Consider the following 18,497-nt stretch of genomic DNA (forward strand, 5'->3'; position numbering starts at 1 on the left):
CTTGCCAGCGTTTCGACACGTCCGATTTGTTCAAACCCCTACTAGCGAACAAAAGTGGATTTCAGATTATCCTTCCGATGCACAGAGAGGTTGTAGTTTCGGAGGGTTGTGAGACAAAACAAGAGTTCCAGGCGAGGTTCAGACTAGTGTATAGAAAGTTACACAAAGCCACCTGGGTATCAAAGTATCAAGTCATACATACTCATACAGCCGTTTATCCTTCTCTCGCTGCAGTTCCAGGAGTCCTGCTCTCTTTCAGAATTGCCTACACAGAACATTGTTAGCCAACACAATCCTAACCCAAACAGACGATGTTAGCTTACCATGTTGTCGTGAGACTGAGCTTTGGGCCATTCAAGCCACTTCAGATAATCGTCCTGCTTCAGAGCCATGCTGATACCGCGCAGGCAATAGTGTCCCCAATTCTTCATGTACCAGGCAGACTCCAAGACCAACGACGCAGCCACGAAATCGGCGAGAATGACCAGCGCTGCTGGAAAGTGTTCGCGAATCAAAGCCACGAATTCGTTGGACACGGACGTCATCCATGAATAGAGATGACCTAGATTTGGCTGGTTACCGTATGATCTCAGTAGGAATATGTGTGAAGGTCTTACCAGTCATGAGATTGTCTTTAGCTTCGTGATACGCCACGACCCGGTACATTTTCTCCATGCGTGTTACGGCGTCTCTGCACGGCTCCAGTTGTTCTTTGTGGCAAGTGCTCTCGACCAGTGCCGTCAAATCGTTCAGCCGGCTATAAATGGCTTCTGGTAGCACAATCTCGGCATCATGTGGAACTTCGTATCCGTGAAGCATTGGGGCCAAGGAACTTTTGGCTATGACTTCGCCGTACACCATCACGATGTCCTTGACACCTCGAGTGAGCATGAACATCTCGAGCAGCTGGTCGATGTCGACACATCGTGGTTCTGACATGGCCAATGCCATAGCACACGATTTTGCGATTGAGCTGGGCAGATTTAGTCACGTTCTTGAGCCGAGATGGGGAGGAGCCTACGAAATTGACAGCGTCGTTGCTAGCGCGAAGATAGGCACGCACATCTCAGCGCTCAGGTCGTTCGATAGCATGGATCGAAACACCTCGATCGCCTTCGTTTGGTGGTTATCGCAGAGCTGCAAGTATCTGTCGGATGTAGTCGGCTTGGTGTGCATCAAATGGAGAGCCGACAGAGCTAGAATGCCATGCATTAAGCTGGTCGTAATGGTCAGTGGGGATCCAAAGTATTCGTCTGATTGTACGAACTGTCAAGTAATATCAGCATGTAGCTCAGTGTGTTGAACATGGGGAGGGTTTAGTACCAAGGGATATTTGAGAGCTTCATCTGTGATGTTCTCCTGATACAGGAACTGAATCTCATCGCTGGTCCCGAAAGGCTGAAGGGCTGTCTCTCGAACAAAATGTCGCATCAAGGACAAGTCGTCCATCCATTCTTGAGGCGTGTTAGGCAAAGCGGAGTTTTTCTCACTTTCCTGCGCACGGGTCCGAGGCATCAGCCTACAGATCTTGCAAGAGATCTAAGGAAGCGAAGCACGGCTTCCAGAAAAAGACTCACATTGCTCGGAGAGGGGACCAGAAGGCTGCAGTCCTCGCCTCGCCTCACACAATTGCGGCAAGGAGCCTGCTCGTCGCACTGAAGGAGCCGTGATCAGCCGCTAGCAAAACCGAACCAGGAGAGGAGACAATACATACCTTGACGCGGCGACGCTTGCAATTGATGCAACCCTTTCGCGACTTCTTGTGACCCAGGCGGCACATGGTGGAGGCCGGTCTCTCACACCATCAAAGGGAGGGAGGTGGGTGCGAAGCGAGCCTGGCGCGCGCCGACGCTTCGCATTTGAATGCGAATCCCGAATCATGGCGCCTGGCGAACATGGCCTGCTGTCGCGACGAATTGCTCCTCAGCCACCCCGAGTCATGGATCGAGGGTAGATCTGCGGGAGGAGCACGAAGCTTGTTTCCTTCGTCGTGCATAACGTTGCGAGCTTAATTGTGCAGGAGCTGATGCAATGGCCGATCAAACGCCGACCCGCGTCTCCGATTTCTCGGCAACGGCTGTGTAAGTGAATAAATGCAGGAACAAACATCATCTGACGCCATGCTCACTATACTGTATCTTAGTGAGCCCCACAATGTTCTAACCTGTGTGCTCTAATTGATGCATTGCTCATCCCCTAATCATTTTGTCCGCCCAGCCGACCACCACTGTCCACAGTGCCAGATGCACGCCGGCAGTGTACCATGTTCGAAGCCGTCTGGACGCTGCTCTTCCAATTGCGCCTCACCAGCTCGCGAGTGGGCAGCGAAAAGACAGCATCTATTTCCTCCAGCTTCAGATTTCGGGTCTCGGGCATGAAGAGAAGTTGATAGAACCATCCGAGCAGCGCAATCCCGCCAAAGAAGCCCAATGTCAAGCCCGTCTTGGTCATGGCCTCCTGCATGCTGGTGAAGTTGTAGGTAATGATGAAGGAGCCGAGGAAAACCATTCCGTCCGACGTTGCCATGCCATAACTCCGCAGATACGTAGGGTAGACCTCTGAAGGGATAACCCACGTCAGGCACGCATATGGTCCGTAGAAGGCCATGTAGACGATCAGACCAGTGAGATACAAGCCCTCCGCTGCCTGAACCTGCTTGACTGGACTGAAGAGGTAGCTGATTCCGGTGATCACGAGCCCAATGAGGAACCCCGGGAGCATAGTCAAAGCCCAGAATCGACGGCCGAAACGTTCCATATAAAAGATTGCTGGAATTGTGCCGAGAAAGAGAGACACGCCTCCAACAAGGGACATGTATGTGCTGTTCGCCTCACTGAAGCCGATCTGCGTCATGAGGACTCCCATATAATACATGATGCCGTTGATACCGACAAATTGACCTGCGATCAGAGTCAGCTCGCCCATCATGATTGACCACAGAACGGTTTTGAATACCCAGCAAGATCATGATGTTTGCGTATATGATTGCACGACGGGCTCGTGGGACGCTACGAGGCTGTCAGCTGATCGTCGATGAGAGTGCAACATCGCAAAGGCGCGGGAGAGTCTGACGTTACGAAGTCAAGCCAGACGAAGCGGGCGGTGTTTTTCTTCTCCTGCATCTGACTGGCCACAGTGCCAACGGCTTCCTTCATCAAAAAGAATTCTTGCCGGCTCTCAGGAGACGTGATGTCGCGAAGGCGCTTCCAGACTCGGAAAGCCTGAAGGGTCTTGTTCTTGTGCATCAAATGCCTGGGACTCTCCGGGAGAATCAACATTCTAGACAAGATTTAGCAAAAGAGGAGAAATTGAATGTTTGGTGGAACAGTCCCTACCCCAAGAACATGGCCGTGGAGAACAGGATGGAGGAGCCTAGCATGAAGCGCCAGTTGCCGCGGACGTGGAGAAAGATGGCCGCAACGACATAGCCAAATACCTCCCCCAAGGCGATATTGAACTGATACAGGGAGACCAGGTTTCCCCTCAAACGACTTTCGACCGTCTCGGCAACATAGACGGGCACTGTTCCTGTCTCGATACCAACGCCCAGTCCCATCACAACGCGGCCGGCGACGATCGAACCGTAGCTGAATGCGCCTGCCTGCAGCGCCGCGCCTACAGTGTATAGAATCGTCGACAGGATGATCGCCTTGCGTCGTCCAAGATACTCATTCGAAGGGATGAGCAAGATAGCACCACCCACAGCTCCAAGGGGCATTGCGGCGTTCACCAGGCTGACTTGGTGGGCGTCCAACCCGAGCGCCACCGGTAGAAAAGATTCGCGCCGCTGATCAAAGATTGATCCAAGCCGAAGAGAAGGCCACCCATGGAGGAGCACGCGGCTATGAACCAGGTCATGTGCGAGGAGCTTTTAGGGGAGAATTCGAACCTTCCTGGCCTCTGCGGGTTTGCTTGGTCTTCATGCTCCATCTCCTTAATCAACGCTTCGATCCGCCAGGTGTCGTCCGTGACGATATTAGCGGCTTCATTCTCAACCTGCTGAGTCTCGCTTTGTTTCATTGGATCACTGAAGGCTTGAAGGGGGAACGTTGGTGTTGCATTCGTAGCAGACAGCTTCACATTTGAATCCATCATCTTGAACACGCCGGAACAGATAATTTGTAGAACGATTTGTAGAACAACCTGTGAGAAGAAGAGTATGCAAAGACGAGACGTCTACCGGGATGTTGGATTGGCACATGGATTATATAGAGACGGTACAGACGCCAACAAGACCCTTTTGCTCATGTCCCCGAAGACCCATTAGTCCCCCAGACGAAGGAAGCAATGCACCCCACAGAACGAGGAGGCGTGGAGCCGAGTTGATAAAAAGGGAAATAATTCGGCGGCTGGCAATATGGTGCAATGTCCTTCCATCCCATCAAAGAGTCTCGACCAGATGTTTATGTCCATGCGTTTTCGCGATGCTCCATAACACTAGTCGCGAGCTATGCAAATAAAACACTCTACATTCTCATAATCTACCCACGTAACTAACGGAGCGTCGCAGAGATCATCAAGGACACAGGGCCGGTATTGAAGCGCTCGAAATGCGTGAAACTCTGACGAGCTGTGTCCGATATGTGCCACTCAAACGCCATTACCAATGCCGCCAGGCAGATGGACAGTTCCATGTAGGCGAGATTTCGCCCGATGCATGCTCTTCCCCCGGTCGTGAACGGTAGAACGAACTCCTTCAGTCGCTTGAGTTCCTCCTCAGAAGAATCGGGCGAGTCGGGGATCCAGCGCTCCGGAATCCAGTCTTCGGCATCGTGGAACAGACTCTCGTCTCGGTGCATGGTATGGACTGAAGCTGAGACTGTCACGCCAGCTGGAATGTGATGCCCCGATATCATTGACCCTTTGCCCACCGTGCGCCGTGGCAGCCCGAAACGGACGGGTGGCATTAGTCTTAGAGTCTCATCGATACATGCAGCCAGGTACGGGATCTGGCTAAGCTCTGCGAAAGACGCTACCCGCTGCGCTGTTTTGGGGAGCGACGCAGTGAGGGCGCTGTAAAGCTTGTCCTGATGTTTCGGATGTGCGGCAAGTTGGAACATGACGTTGGTAAGGGTGATTTGCGTGGTGTCATTTCCTGGGACTTGATCAGCTCTGTAGGAACGGCTGGGAGAAAGCATCATGAAGGCTCACCGGCGTTCAGGAAGCTAGCACACTCGGCCACAAGATCGGGAATAGTCAATGGGCATGGAGTCTTGGGGGTTATCTCGACTGGGAAAAAGGAAAAGAAGTCGACGCTCTCCACTGTTCGCTTCAGACGTGTGACAGTCCCATGCCGTGCCATGCCAGAGAATTCGCCAATTGCCCGACCCTGTCTTGTCCATTTCGACACCCATCTTGCAAAACGATACTGGAAAGGGCCAAGCTGAGCGCAGAGGCTGTTGAAATGCACACCAGTTTGAAAGCTGTCCATGGCATGAACGGTCGTGACTCTGCCACTGGTGTCCATGGACTTGCACTCGTCGTTGCCGCGCTCCAAGAAGTGGTATGATGAGGACCATAGCACACTCCAGAAGGCATCAAAGGAAAACATGTTGAGCCAGGGGCGGAGATCGAACTCACCATTGGAAGACACTGGATACCCATCTGCCGCAGAGACAGTTCCACCCCTTGACTTTATCTGGATGGCTCGAAGCAGGCTGTGGACAGCATCGACGATTTTGGGTTCCATTAAGGCAACGTGTTTGGCCGAGAAGATGCTCGACACATTCTTGCGTTTTGTAGCATGGAGATGGCGATCGGACGCGTCTGCCATAGCCGGAGTCGATCCTGCTAGATTGTCGTAGAAGCCGTCCTTGATGATAGGCGAGCCATGACCGTAGATGGCCTTGTACGCATGGGGATCGGAGAATGAGATGCTGTTGGGTCCAATACGAACAACAGGGCCGAGTTTCCGGTGGCCGGCTTCTACGGCGAGGTATCGTCTTCCCCTGGCGTTTTTCCAGATGGCCCAAAAAGGGGTGAATGCCGCGACGGAGGGCGATGGAAAGCGGCGAAGTGACTTGGGGTCAGCCAAATACCCCCAAATAACAGCTGCAAAACACAGCAAGAAGGCGATGAGTATCATGGCCAGTGCCCATTCTTACACAGAAAGGCAGGTTAGATAGCTGTACATGGTTGGGCTTGTAGGTTCGATTTTCTCACTTACCGAAAGGCGTCCAAAGAGGAACCATTGATGGCACCTGGGAGCTGAATATCATGCTGGACTAGCACTGAATGCATTATCTGCCTTCGCGGACAGAGTTCCATTCTCGCTGGACTATATACCATAAGACGTGCCAAGTTGATGTCCTTGACGAGACCCAGTCTACTCAGGTTGTTGGTCTCGAGCTAGCATTGTACGCTAATCTATTTTAGGAAGGATGTCGGCGAAAAGTTACTGATCTTGGCGAAAGAACACCGCGCTCCTACCTTACCCCTTCTCCTGCTCCGTTCTCCTGCTCCTCTCCTCTCTGCACCCAAGCACAACGCATGTCTTCGCCGGCCGACCAAGAAGCACTCACCGCACCAGGCTCGAGGACACGAAAGCGCCAGCCAAACTGTAAGCCCTGCAGGGAACGCCACTTGAAGTGCAGCAAAGAGCGCCCAGCCTGTGCCAACTGTCGACGGGCCAGTGACCTTCGTCAGTGCTCCTACAATACTTCGAAGCGCCCGGTACAGTTTCGCCACCATACAGTCAACCGACTGGAGACGGGGGAAACGCGCGGTGTGCTGGCGACGACGTGGCTACCAAATTCCTCCCAACCGCACCATGTGTCGCCGCCGGGCGAAACAACTGAGGAACGCACACCCCTCGCTCCTTCGCATTTCAACACGTCTGATGCTACTACAATTCTGGTAGAAAATACCCAAGCTTCGACTGTCCTGCGTTATTCACCTGCAGCACTTCCAGATGGACCAGCATCCCGTGCCATTTCCTGGCAATGGTCCAGCCCTCGTCCCGCTCAAATTCTGTCCGAGCCTGACGAGTGCAACATATTCGATTTCTACATTGCTAGCCTAGGGCTCTGGGTATGTCTTTGTACTGTCATTCGACTGTGCACCGAGAGAATAACCTGCAACAGTTGGATATTGGCTCCCCGAACCGCTACTTCCAATGCCAGGTCCCACAACTCGCCATGAGCACTTCGTTGTTGTTCTTCGCCTGTGTTGCATGTGCCTCTCAAATCCTGGTGCTCCGAGGTGAGATCGACCTATCGCTGGAAGAAAGGTACAGTTGTAAAGTTCTGGAACTCCTCATCCCGTTATTGTCTTCCGAGCAAGCCACCTCGCGGAACGAGGCTCTTTTAGCGACTACAGTAATTCTGCGTATGTCTGAGCAATTTCTGGAGGTGGACGGAGATTTTCGTCGGCATATCAAAGGGGCGGCCTCGTTGTTCAGCGATGGCAGACAGTGGGGTCTCCGGGAAACCGACTTGGCCACTGCATCTTTCTGGACTCATATTCGCGAATCGATCCGCGTCTGTTTCATCTACGAAAATCCTGGTGAGCTAGACCTTGCCACCTTGCTGGACAGAATTATACCTTCGATCCCCTCGGGCGAGGCTTGCGATGAGGCTTGGACGAATCAAGTCACATACCTCTTGCTCCACACTATCCATCTATGTTGGGGCGACCCCAGTAAATCTGGTATGTCGCTGAGAGAACTACAACGCTGGATCGAGGAGTGGAGAGCAGCTCTGCCTCCGTCATTTCGACCCTGGTGTGTGTCGGAGACAAGCTCGATGCCTTTTCCCCGGGTACAACATTTCCAGCCCTGGCACGGTAAGCTAGGCGTTGTACACTGTTTGGTGTAGTATTGTGCTGAACCTCCATAGCGGTAGCGTGGCAGTTCTACTACACCACAACGGTGATGTTATCAGTCTACGGTGCAGATGACCAGGCAAGCACGAACGATTTGCAAGAAATGAGACGCCGTGTAAAGGTAAGGCAAGGCCTTGCCGAGAGTGATTTCAGCGCCGCCTAGTACTAACGAATATCTCATCAGGACAAGCTCGTCACGCCCACTCGGGTTTTGTGCGGCCTGTGCATGTCATCTACCAGCAACACGGGTTTGATGTTGAACGGCAGTCATATGATGGCCTGGTGTGGTCAGTTTCTTGACAACGCAGAGGAACAGAATTCCCTAGAGCAGTTCCTTCGCCGCTTCCACGATGAGACAAAATGGCCCATCCAGAGCAGCTTGCAGAAACTTCTAACCAGGTGGGCAGACCAAAGACGTGTCGATGTGAATACTTATGGCTTGGCGTTATAGCTGTAGGCAGCCCAATGGAATCTGTTTCGGCGGAATAAGACATCGCTTTGGAAAGGACGTTAAACATGTAACGAGAGGTGAACCGTGAGGGAGTACCTAGTCGGGTGCGCAACAAATCACCGACTCCATTGGACGGGACCGTGTTGCTGTTCGACAAGATCACTGTACGTGTTTTGTCCGAGAATGGGCTCAGTCCGAAGCTCAAGTCGTGGCGTAGTAGCAGTGGCCGATCAAACGCCGATGAGCCTCCTCTTTTTTCGGCAACTTCGGCATGTGAGTGAATGAACCGTGCGGGAACGATCATCATCATCCTCGTCGTCGTCTTACGCATCAGATATCAAGCTACTTCTAAAAATGACCATCGACAATGAAATAAGCGGAAGATTGGCCCTCGTGACAGGGGCCTCAGGCGGGTGAGCAAGTGTACTAGGTCTCCAGAAGCGACATCGCTGATGACCGTGCCAATAAAGCATCGGAGCAGCATGTGCTCGAGACCTCTTCGCTCAGGGGGCCTCCCTAGCCTTGACATACTCCTCCAACAAGACACCCGTCGACGAGCTCATCGAAGAACTCCGCCCCAGCGCCAATGGACGAAAGTTGACCGCGCACAAAGCGGACATGACCTCGGACGAAGATCTGAAGAAACTCTATGATGATATCAAATCTGAGCATGGGTATAGTACCGTACGAGTGGGAGATTAGGCCGGAGCACTTACTAACGTGTTTCATTCGTCCGTTCGTAGACAAGGCCCGGATATTCTCATTGCCAATGCAGGGTATGGCAAACGGACGTCGGATATCTTAGACATCGATATCGAAGAATGGGTGAGCCTTTTGCATCAGCCACAAAAAACCACCCTGTTTCCCTGAGCTGACCACCATGTCCAGGACTACACAATCAACTGCAACCTCCGCGCGAGCTTCCTCCTAACCAAACTCGCCGTCGCCCACATGATCGAGCAGAACTGGGGCCGCATCATCTACATCTCCTCCATCGCGGCGGGGGGCACCTCGATCAACGGCTGCCACTACTCGGCCTCCAAAGCCGGCGTGCAGGGCCTCTCCAAGAACCTCGCCATCAAGCTGGCCAAGCACGGCATCACCTGCAACGATGTGGCGCCGGCTATGATCACCGGCACGGGCATGATTCCGGACGAGGAGTTCTTGAAGGGCACGCCGGGTGATGTGAAGAATATCCCTGTTGGGAGGGCTGGTTCGACGCAGGAGTGTGCGAATGTGGTGACGATGTTGTGTAAGACGGGGTATATGACCGGTCAGAGTATTTTGATTTCGGGTGGGTTGAAGTAGGAAGAGTAGGGCGCGGAAGCGCTTGCGAAATGGATGGATTCTTCGTTGATCCCTTAGCACGATGCTTTCCCTTGCAGCCCAGACAGGACCTTGAGTGCACTGCTCGGCAGGGGAATTCTTGCTTGACCGCATCCCATTGTTTCCCGCGGATCGAAGGCGGAATTCCGGTGTCAGTACTGCAGACGATTCGGATGTCTGATATCTGCGAAAACCGAGCAATGAAGGCCATTCCGGAACCAATTGCTCGGGCAAGTGATGCCGCCGCTACAGTCTCATAGCACGCGAAAGGCGACAGTCTCACGGAGTGTCGCAGGACATGAATTTCTTTTGTCTATGTGTATGCCGTCATCTACATGTACAAAGACGCAGTCGCGCAAATATCACGCTTGATGAGCTCCTGGCAAGTCTGCATCTTGGTGAAGAGCGTAGGGTCACCGATGATCCTCGCAGCATTCTTGACTTCTCTGCACGTCTCATCCAAACGTGTGATGACTCTTACAATCGTGCCCTCTAGGACGTCGGTCAAGTCCGTAATGCGGCTGAATGGCATTCCTCGTGCCCATTCGTAAACTACTTCGACCAAACCGAAGCGAGGCTTGCTGACAAAGTCGTTCGAGTCGTCGGAGGAAAGAATGACCTGGTGCAGTGTCTGGTAGTGGTTGACCTTCTCGGAGATTTTGATGATTGTCTCTTGGCCTCGCTCGAGCGCAGGTGTCATGTTCGGCGTTGAATCGGTTTTTTCCTGGAAGACGAACGACGACAAGAGCGCGACAATCTCTTCTGGTTCGTAGTCTGCCAAGACATTCTCCAGAACCAACTCAGTAAGAACCAGCTCGTCTGCGGAATGGATCTCGCAAGCAACCTTGCCTTTCAGTTCGACTCGCGAATGCTCATCCACAAAGCCGAGATCTTTCAGCACGTTGACCCGCTGCTCGTAGTCTGGAAGCAGTTGAAGGTTTTGGTCTGACATGAGCTGTCGGATCGACTCGATCTTATCTTTGATGACCCACTGATCGTGAGCCATGGCAAAGTGCTTTGGAAAGCTGGGGCAGTGGATACACTCGCAGGCTTGAGCAGTATCAGCGGCGTGCTTTCTAGCCTCCATCAAATTGCGAATCGTCATATCCTTCAAAAACTTGTCATAATCAAGTTCTCGCCAACTTTGCGATGTCCAGGACGAGCACGCTGCCAGCATCTCTTTCTTAGCATTGGCGAAGGCTTCTTGATCTCTCTGCTGGATTGCAGCGACGTCGATTTGCAGATGTGCACCGGTCAAAGCCTCGATGTTTTCCAGTGGAATATTGACATTTTGAAGCTGAATCTCCCCATCTGTCTGCGGTAACGGAACAAAGTGTTGTCGGAAGCGTGGAAGGTATGGCAAGAAGTCTGGGTCCTGGCGCTTTCTGTTGTTGCGGTAGACCACTTCGAGGACCTGCACGTTCGGCGATGCACCTTTATTGATGCCGTCGCGGAGCAGTACACCAGCAGTTCTGACATCATTCTTGCCGCGGAAGACAATGATTCTCTTGGGGTGGAACATACGTCGCCCTACAGCGGTGGTAAGCATAGAAAGATGCAGGTCAACAGTCAACCTCTGGAAATCAACACTCGCTTGGTGGCATCTGTCGATGTCCTTGTCGCATGTCTCGCAAGCATCGCGCACGACCTTTGCGAGGTCTGCTTCAGACACTTTGATCTGCTTTTCGTGCTCCGGTAACAGCGCCTGAGTGGCATTCTCGGAAAACGACCGCTTGATCATCTCTTCAATCTTCAACGCTTCGACTCGTAGCAGATTGAGGATCATGTTGTAAGTCAACCGGAACTGCGACCGCAGCTTGGTGGGATCCCCAAGCATCATCTGTCGCAGCCGGGCAGCAGGTGGTGCCTCATCGGCGCCGGGAGCAACGATGATGACAGAGCCAACAGAGTCAAGACCTCTACGACCAGCTCGTCCAGCCATTTGCGTGTACTCTCCAGGCAATAGATCTCGAAATGCTTTGTTGTCGTACTTGCGGAATCCGGAGAAGACGACAGTTCTGGTGGGTAGATTTAGGCCCATGGCAAATGTTTCTGTCGCAAAAAGTACCTTGACCAAGGTCTTCGAAAAGAGAATTTCAACGCACTCTTTCACGATTGGCAGAAGCCCGCCGTGATGGACTGCAATGCCTCTGCTGAGAAGCTCGCGAATGCGACGGATTTGGGGCAGTTGTCGATCGTCTGGCTTGAGGCGTGCTAGCGATTTCTCCAGAATCATATGTATCGCGCTCTTCTCAGTCGCAGTGCAGAAGTCGAGATTAGACAAAGCGTCGGCATTCTCCTCGCATCGCTTCTTCGAGAAGACGAAGATACAACATGGCAAGAGCTCCTCCTTGCGCAAGTGTTGAACGAGATGGACCCAAATGTTTCGGTCCTGTGCGGCAGTCGTCCTCCCTCCACCGCGGCCAGTGCGAGCAATGTTGCCCTGACCACGGGCAGCAGGTTGACCTCGACCTCGCTGTTGGGGACCGCCTCGTTGATTGCCACCGCCACGTTGGCCTCCACGAGCATTCTGACCGCGCCCTCCTCTACCGCCCCGGCCAGCGGCAACAGCTGCTTCTTCCTTTTCTTTTGCTTTCGCCTCTGCTGCAATGACCTTATCGCGCCCACTCATTGCATCATTTGCATCCTTCCACCCCTTCTCGATAAAGCTTTTGTTGGCATCAACGATTTTGAACATCTTCTTGTCTGCCCACAGGTAGTGTTCGAGCGGCACGGGTCGCTTGGGGGTCGAAATAACGTAGATGTCCTTCTTCTTGGTACGGCCAACCCAGGATGCGAATTCGTGAGTGTTCGGCACCGTAGCAGACAGCAGAATGAGTGTTACATGCTCGGGCAGCATGATGATGACCTCCTCCCAGACAACACCTCTCTCAAGATCATTGACATAATGCACTTCGTCGAAGATGACAAACTCGACATCGCGGATCAAGTCAGCTCCACGGTATAGCATACTGCGAAGAATCTCGGTGGTCATAATGAGACAGCTAGCCTCTGGCCGGATTTGAACATCTCCTGTGAGGATACCGACATCGTCGAAGGTGGTGCGAAAGTCTCGGAATTTTTGATTGCTCAGTGCTTTGATTGGCGAGGTGTAGATGGCCTTCGTCATGTGCTTCGCTGCCAAAGCAATGGCATATTCAGCCACGACTGTCTTTCCAGCAGACGTATGAGCTGCGACAAAGACTGAATCTCCGTTTTCGAGATGATAGACCGCCTCTTTCTGGAAGGTATCCAGCTCGAAAGGCCATTCACGTGCCATTTCCGGCACGAGTTCTCTGAAGTTGGTGATATCGCGATTGACATCAACCATATGGGCCCACTCGCGCCCACCTTGCCTATTGCGAGCCACGGTCAACGGTCCATGGGCAGCGAGCGCGGGAAACTCTACGGGCAAGAGGTCGTCAATGTCTTCTTCGCCACCTTCGACATCTTCCTCAACGTGCCCGTTCTCGTTCGGTAGCGGGACTCCACCATCTGCAAATGCTTCTGGGACATCGGACTCTTCTTCAAGAACAGCCTCAACTTCCTTCGCGCCATCATCATCTTGCTTGGGTTTCTCGCTCTCTCGCAAGCCGCGAGCAAAACCAGGCGGGACTTCCAGCAAGCCACCTTCTGCTGCGAAGTCGATGACTCTGTTCAATTTATTGGACTTCTTATCAGCATCGGGTTTCTGTTTCTGAAGGAGCTCTTCTTCGTAGGCAGCCGTTGCCTCGACTGCATCAAGACCACCAGGAGCAAATGGATAAAAGCCAGCAGCGCCTCTCACAAAGTCGGCTCTGTTTGCAGGCTTCCTCAAAAGAGACGTCGAGTTCTTGGCGGTCGCACTGTTGGCCGGTACGGTCACTTCCTTGTAGCCAGTCACCCTGCCTTCCAAGCCTTCCCGCGTGAACCTGATGATGGTCCTCGTCTGTGTGGGGCCAAGGGCGAAGAGCTCGTTATAGTTGGTAGAGACATCCCATCTTTGCTGCAGTCTATCAAGCCATTCAGCGCTGAAAGACGTCGAAGGCGTCAGGAAGTCGCTCTCCAATTTCGCCTTCACTTCGTCGGGCGATTTGCGGATTCGCTTGCGAGGTTTTGCTTGATCGAGCAGATCATCGATATCGTTATCGAGGCCATCACAAGCCGATGACAGACCGCTGATAGCATCTGACAGCGTCTCCATCCTCGTGATTTCACGCTGGATGTGTTTGTTTGTTGGATGCATCGCGGTTCGAAAAGCGTGACGTTCAAGATCTCTCGCTTAAAGTTGCCGCTAGCGACAAAGCTTGGACCCAGTCACTTCTTTCCGTCTCGCGTCTGCTCCACGCTTCCACGCCTTCACCATTATTTCACTGTTCTACACCATCTTCGACAAAATGTTTTTCAGGCTTGAAGCCGGCGTGTTGTGACAATGCGTCTAAGTTTCTTGACTCATATGGGTCCCGAAGACTGAGCTCTGGCAATGGGTTCGGACACTGACTGCTGAGCACAGTCGAACGCGTCTGGACGGAGAGAGACCAAAGACCACGCATTAGCCTAACATGTACGCATGTGGATCGTCCAGGACGTAGTGTTTGCCAACATGGGCGCGTACCATGTCACAGTCGACGGCAAGCGCCTGGAGTCATACAAGTGAGAATCGTGAACACAGCATGAAGCTCTCCTTCTTGAGGCCATCTCGGGCAGGAAATTCTGCCCAATGGCCAGGACATGTACGAAAGCGTGGAGAGGACCTACGCACGTGGCACCGACATGCTGCAAACTCCTCCTGTTGAAGACTTCGGATTCCCAGTCTGGAAAGTGACCGGCTTCAACATGAGTGTATGAAATCGATCATGCTATGGCCATCAGCAGGAAGCAACCGTGGAAGAGCTTCGATTTACCGACCCTCATCGTTCCGCTCGGAGTGGAATGCATGCATCTTGCAAGCGACCAGGCTAGCAATTGCCGCTCGAGGTGATTGCCTCATAAGCCAGCAATGGGGATGCATGCTCCACTTCGAGTGAGTGGGATACCGAGGGTATGGCGTCTTGTCACCTACGCCACGAGGTGAGACATGGCCTAACATCCTTCCGAATTACCGGGCATAACTCCTCAACACCTTATACTTGAGGCCCATGCGAATTTTGCCCACGGTGACCTGCAAGTCAAGAGGCTGCACGTCTCGCCCACTGTAAGGAAGTTTCATCTAGCTTTCGCCGCACCGCATGCTAGTTGCTGGGCGAGACACACCAAGTCGGGATCCGATCACCTCAAGCATCGCCACGCGGCAAAGACCAAAAGCAAGCAACTACCAAACTTCTCGCTTCCCCGCAAGTGCCATTCCTTCACGTGTCGCCCACCCTATGAGCATGTGGAGGGCGCTTGGAGGCACAAACTCAAAATGTACTGCAGATGCGACGTCTGCTGTCTCCGTCCTATGGGAACGCGTGCAAGTCTCGTTGTCTCCGTTTCTGAGCCGGCAATAACTCGACGGGTCTTTTGGTTGAATATGCGGTGCACGCCGCACGTGCGTGCCACAATCGACACTGTCGATTTAAAGGCTTCGCGTTGCCGATGGTCTTCTGCCCTTCTCTCTTCACATCGTAAAGGTTTCGTTTGTTTTTGCTGACGATGGTTGGTCAATTGTTTCGTACGGTCACCCGGCCTAGCACCAAGGAAAGACATTTCAACTGGAGGTAGGCAAAGCCTGACAGAGCACATCGATGCGTTGTTACTCACGAATTGAAGGAACTTCTTCGTCACATATTCCATCAGCTATGGCCAATTGGCATTCGGTTACCCGTCTTCGATTATCAGCACCACACTGGGTTCTCCAGACTTCTTGAGATATATGTGCGTCTACTCATTCTCCACCTCCAGTAATCTGGCTACTGCGACAGCTATGGGACCACGCTGACCACTTGACAGGGGCTTGGTCAATGACAACGGGGAGGCAACACAAAGCCAAGAAACCATCACTGGAACCACTAATGGACTCTATCAAGCTGGAGCCTTCGTCAATACCTTTATAACCTGCTACGCTCTCGAAAAGATCGGGCGCAAGAACACAGTCTACTACAACGCCGTCATCGGTCTGCTTGGTGGAGCTCTCCTCGCTGGCTCCCGCAATATTGGCATGTTCCTCGCAGGGCGCTGGTTCACTGGCATGAGCGCTTGGGATTTCCTCATCTTGACTCCTGTCTATACCGCTGAGCTATCACCGCCTGACCTCCGCGGCTTCTATACTGGTCTCAATGGCGTCCACATCGGATTGGGGTACTTCCTCGCTGCCGCCATGGGACGGGCGTGGCTGGTAGCGAGCGAGCCTGAAGCCGTATGGCGAGGACCATTGGGGATCTATCTGTTCTTCCCGTTGCTGATGATCGTCATCATGCTATTCTCGCCAGAGTCGCCGCGATGGCTGTTTCTGAAGGGCAGGACAGAGGAGGCAGAGAAAATCATCTATCGAATGCACACGGTGAAGGGCAACACGGACTTTGCAGAGAAAGAGCTGAATGAGATGAAGAAGCAGATTGCCATTGATGTCACGCTCGAGAGCTCTTGGGTATGTACAGAGAAGACGCACAGGACGACAGGGCTAACGTAGTGATGCAGATATCGATGTTCCGAAAGCCTTCGTACCGAAAGCGCACACCGATCTGCATGTTCTATTGCTTTATTGGCCAGTCGACGGCGGTGTTGGTCATCAACAATTACGGGCCAACGTTCTACAAAGGGCTTGGATACGGCACGATCGAGCAGATTGATTTCCAGCTTGGTTGGGTTGCTCTGGCGCCTCCGTTTTGCTTGTTGGGTGCCTTGCTGATGGACAGTGAGTTTCGTTATCGATCCACCAAGATTTGAACAATGATAGCTAACTACATCACAGATCTTGGTCGTCGTCCACTCCTCCTAATCGGCATCGGTGGATGCTGCATTTGTCTATCCTTAGAAGCAGCAGCAACAGCAGTCTTCACCGCCGACCCAACAAAGCTGAGCTACGGCAAGCTCGGTGTTGCAGCACTGTACCTCTTCAACGTCTGCTACAACGTCGGCGTCGATGTCGGAGGAAACGTCTTCTACGCCGAGGCCTTTACCAACCACATTCGCCATATGGGCGTGTCCATTACGAACGCGGTGCTTGCCCTCACGGACTTGGTCTACCTGGAAGTCACTCCGATAGCGTTCTCAAATATCGGTTACAAGTTCTTCTTGGTAAGTACAACCATGAATTGTCATTGAATCACGACTGACTCGTCTTCAGGTCTTCATCTCAATCTCCGCCGTAGGTTTCGTCATCCTATGGTTCATCCTACCAGAAACAAAAGGTCTTTCCCTCGAGCAAGTCGGCAAGATCTTTGGGGACGAAGACGAGGCAGCGATGTACCGGGAAGATGTCGATATAACAGATGAGAAGGTTGCGGCGAAGCTCGGCCAGACTGCTTCTGGGGATCGGTCTGGCGATGATGTGGTTGATGCTGAGAAGGCTATTGGCGTTCGTGGGGATGTTGAGACTCATGAACACGTCAAGTAGATGCCCAGGTCTCTGCTGTAGACAGAGAATGTTACCAACGACTATACAGGACTACCTACTATATAGGACTACGAAACTGCTTACTCAGCCGCATTATTTCGATTTACCAATCTGTGCTCTCAATACTCAACTGAGACCAATCGAATCGATCCGGAATAATAATCTCATAACTTCGGAATCGACACTGCCGATAGAGGTGCTTTCGATGCCAGACTACGATCGCTTGGAAGGAAACCCACGTGGGCCAGCTTGACCTAACCTCACCTCTACCCTCCCCTTCCACAACTTCCAACAACAATTCACAACCACCCAACCCCAACCCCAAAACCATCATGGCCTCTCCCTACGACATCCCCCCACTCCACCTCCAACTCCAACACCCCCTAAAACTCCTCGCCCGCCTCCTGCACTACCTCCTCTCCCTCCTTTACCCAGACCGCCACGCGCGCCGAAACATAACCGTCGTCTGCATCTCCGACACCCACTGCCTAATCCCCAAAGCCCCCCTCCCTTATGGCGACATCCTCATCCACGCGGGCGACCTCACGAACGCCGGCACGCCATCGGAACTCCAAGCACAAATCGACTGGCTCGCCGGTTTGCCGCATCAACATAAAGTCGTCGTGGCTGGGAATCACGATACGTGGCTGGATCCAGAGTCCCGGAAGACATTGAGTGATGCGAAGGAGAGGGAGGGCAAGGTCGATTGGAAGGGAATCCACTACCTCCAAAACACCTCCGTAACGCTAGACTTCCCCAACCGAACATCCCTCAACGCCGGCAAAATCACCCTCTTCGGCGCGCCACACACGCCCGACAAACTCGGCCCGCAACACGCCTTCCAATATCCCCGCGGCACGGACGTCTGGAGCGACGCCATCCCGGACGACACGGATATCCTCGTCACGCATTCTCCGCCGGCGTACCATCTCGACTTACCCAGCGTACGAGCCATGGGCGACGAGTTCCTGCTGCAGGAAGTACGGCGGGTGAAACCCCTGCTGCACGTCTTTGGACATATCCATGCGGGGAAGAGTGACTTTTTGGGGTTGCTGAGGGGTGGGCAGGAGGTTGTGAGGTGGGATGCGAGTGAGCGGTATTTGGAGGAGACGTTGCGGTATGGTGCCCCTGGGGGTGTGCTCGATGGGCCGGTGAGGGTGTATTATTTGGGAATGATGGTTGTGAGTGGGGTTTTGGAGATGGTGAGAGAGGTTGTTTTTGATTGGGAGGTGAAGAGTACGAGGATGGTTAATGCGGCTATGGTGTTTTGCAATACTGGGAGGATTGGGAATGGAGCTCAGGTCGTTCATATTTGAACAAGAGAATAAAGACGAATAGAGTAGAATCGACAGGGTCGAAATTGTCTCGGACTCAGCAGATGAC

The 18,497-nt window shown here is 52.9% G+C and overlaps 7 protein-coding genes across 7 annotated transcripts; 3 read left to right on the forward strand and 4 right to left on the reverse strand.

The window, feature by feature from the left end:
• Positions 1 to 314: 314 nt before the first annotated feature.
• M409DRAFT_65792 (uncharacterized protein) lies at positions 315 to 1,780 on the reverse strand (the record flags this gene model as incomplete). Its single annotated transcript, XM_033816666.1, has 6 exons — positions 315 to 562; positions 618 to 973; positions 1,022 to 1,266; positions 1,324 to 1,494; positions 1,578 to 1,655; positions 1,715 to 1,780. The coding sequence occupies 6 exons, from the start codon at positions 1,778 to 1,780 to the stop codon at positions 315 to 317; spliced, it is 1,164 nt and encodes a 387-aa protein (XP_033668542.1).
• A 416-nt stretch (positions 1,781 to 2,196) lies between these two features.
• M409DRAFT_65793 (uncharacterized protein) lies at positions 2,197 to 4,020 on the reverse strand (the record flags this gene model as incomplete). Its single annotated transcript, XM_033816667.1, has 5 exons — positions 2,197 to 2,900; positions 2,956 to 3,008; positions 3,073 to 3,279; positions 3,336 to 3,734; positions 3,767 to 4,020. The coding sequence occupies 5 exons, from the start codon at positions 4,018 to 4,020 to the stop codon at positions 2,197 to 2,199; spliced, it is 1,617 nt and encodes a 538-aa protein (XP_033668543.1).
• A 473-nt stretch (positions 4,021 to 4,493) lies between these two features.
• Positions 4,494 to 6,218, reverse strand: M409DRAFT_21811 (uncharacterized protein; the record flags this gene model as incomplete). The annotated part of the gene is made up of 3 exons (XM_033806039.1): positions 4,494 to 5,095; positions 5,152 to 6,099; positions 6,167 to 6,218. The coding sequence occupies 3 exons, from the start codon at positions 6,216 to 6,218 to the stop codon at positions 4,494 to 4,496; spliced, it is 1,602 nt and encodes a 533-aa protein (XP_033668544.1).
• Positions 6,219 to 8,626: 2,408 nt separating this feature from the next.
• M409DRAFT_21812 (uncharacterized protein) lies at positions 8,627 to 9,580 on the forward strand (the record flags this gene model as incomplete). The annotated part of the gene is made up of 4 exons (XM_033806040.1): positions 8,627 to 8,685; positions 8,743 to 8,946; positions 9,016 to 9,097; positions 9,161 to 9,580. 4 exons carry the CDS (start codon positions 8,627 to 8,629, stop codon positions 9,578 to 9,580), a joined length of 765 nt encoding a protein of 254 aa, XP_033668545.1.
• Positions 9,581 to 9,929: 349 nt separating this feature from the next.
• Positions 9,930 to 13,781, reverse strand: M409DRAFT_21813 (uncharacterized protein; the record flags this gene model as incomplete). Its single annotated transcript, XM_033806041.1, has 1 exon — positions 9,930 to 13,781. One exon carries the CDS (start codon positions 13,779 to 13,781, stop codon positions 9,930 to 9,932), a length of 3,852 nt encoding a protein of 1,283 aa, XP_033668546.1.
• Positions 13,782 to 15,211: 1,430 nt separating this feature from the next.
• Positions 15,212 to 17,114, forward strand: M409DRAFT_21814 (uncharacterized protein; the record flags this gene model as incomplete). Its single annotated transcript, XM_033806042.1, has 6 exons — positions 15,212 to 15,276; positions 15,329 to 15,433; positions 15,509 to 16,145; positions 16,196 to 16,412; positions 16,470 to 16,795; positions 16,845 to 17,114. 6 exons carry the CDS (start codon positions 15,212 to 15,214, stop codon positions 17,112 to 17,114), a joined length of 1,620 nt encoding a protein of 539 aa, XP_033668547.1.
• Positions 17,115 to 17,446: 332 nt separating this feature from the next.
• M409DRAFT_65797 (uncharacterized protein) lies at positions 17,447 to 18,430 on the forward strand (the record flags this gene model as incomplete). The annotated part of the gene is made up of 1 exon (XM_033816668.1): positions 17,447 to 18,430. One exon carries the CDS (start codon positions 17,447 to 17,449, stop codon positions 18,428 to 18,430), a length of 984 nt encoding a protein of 327 aa, XP_033668548.1.
• Positions 18,431 to 18,497: the final 67 nt, after the last annotated feature.

Source organism: Zasmidium cellare (genome assembly GCF_010093935.1).
Source record: "Zasmidium cellare ATCC 36951 unplaced genomic scaffold M409scaffold_14, whole genome shotgun sequence".
NCBI lineage: Eukaryota > Fungi > Ascomycota > Dothideomycetes > Mycosphaerellales > Mycosphaerellaceae > Zasmidium > Zasmidium cellare.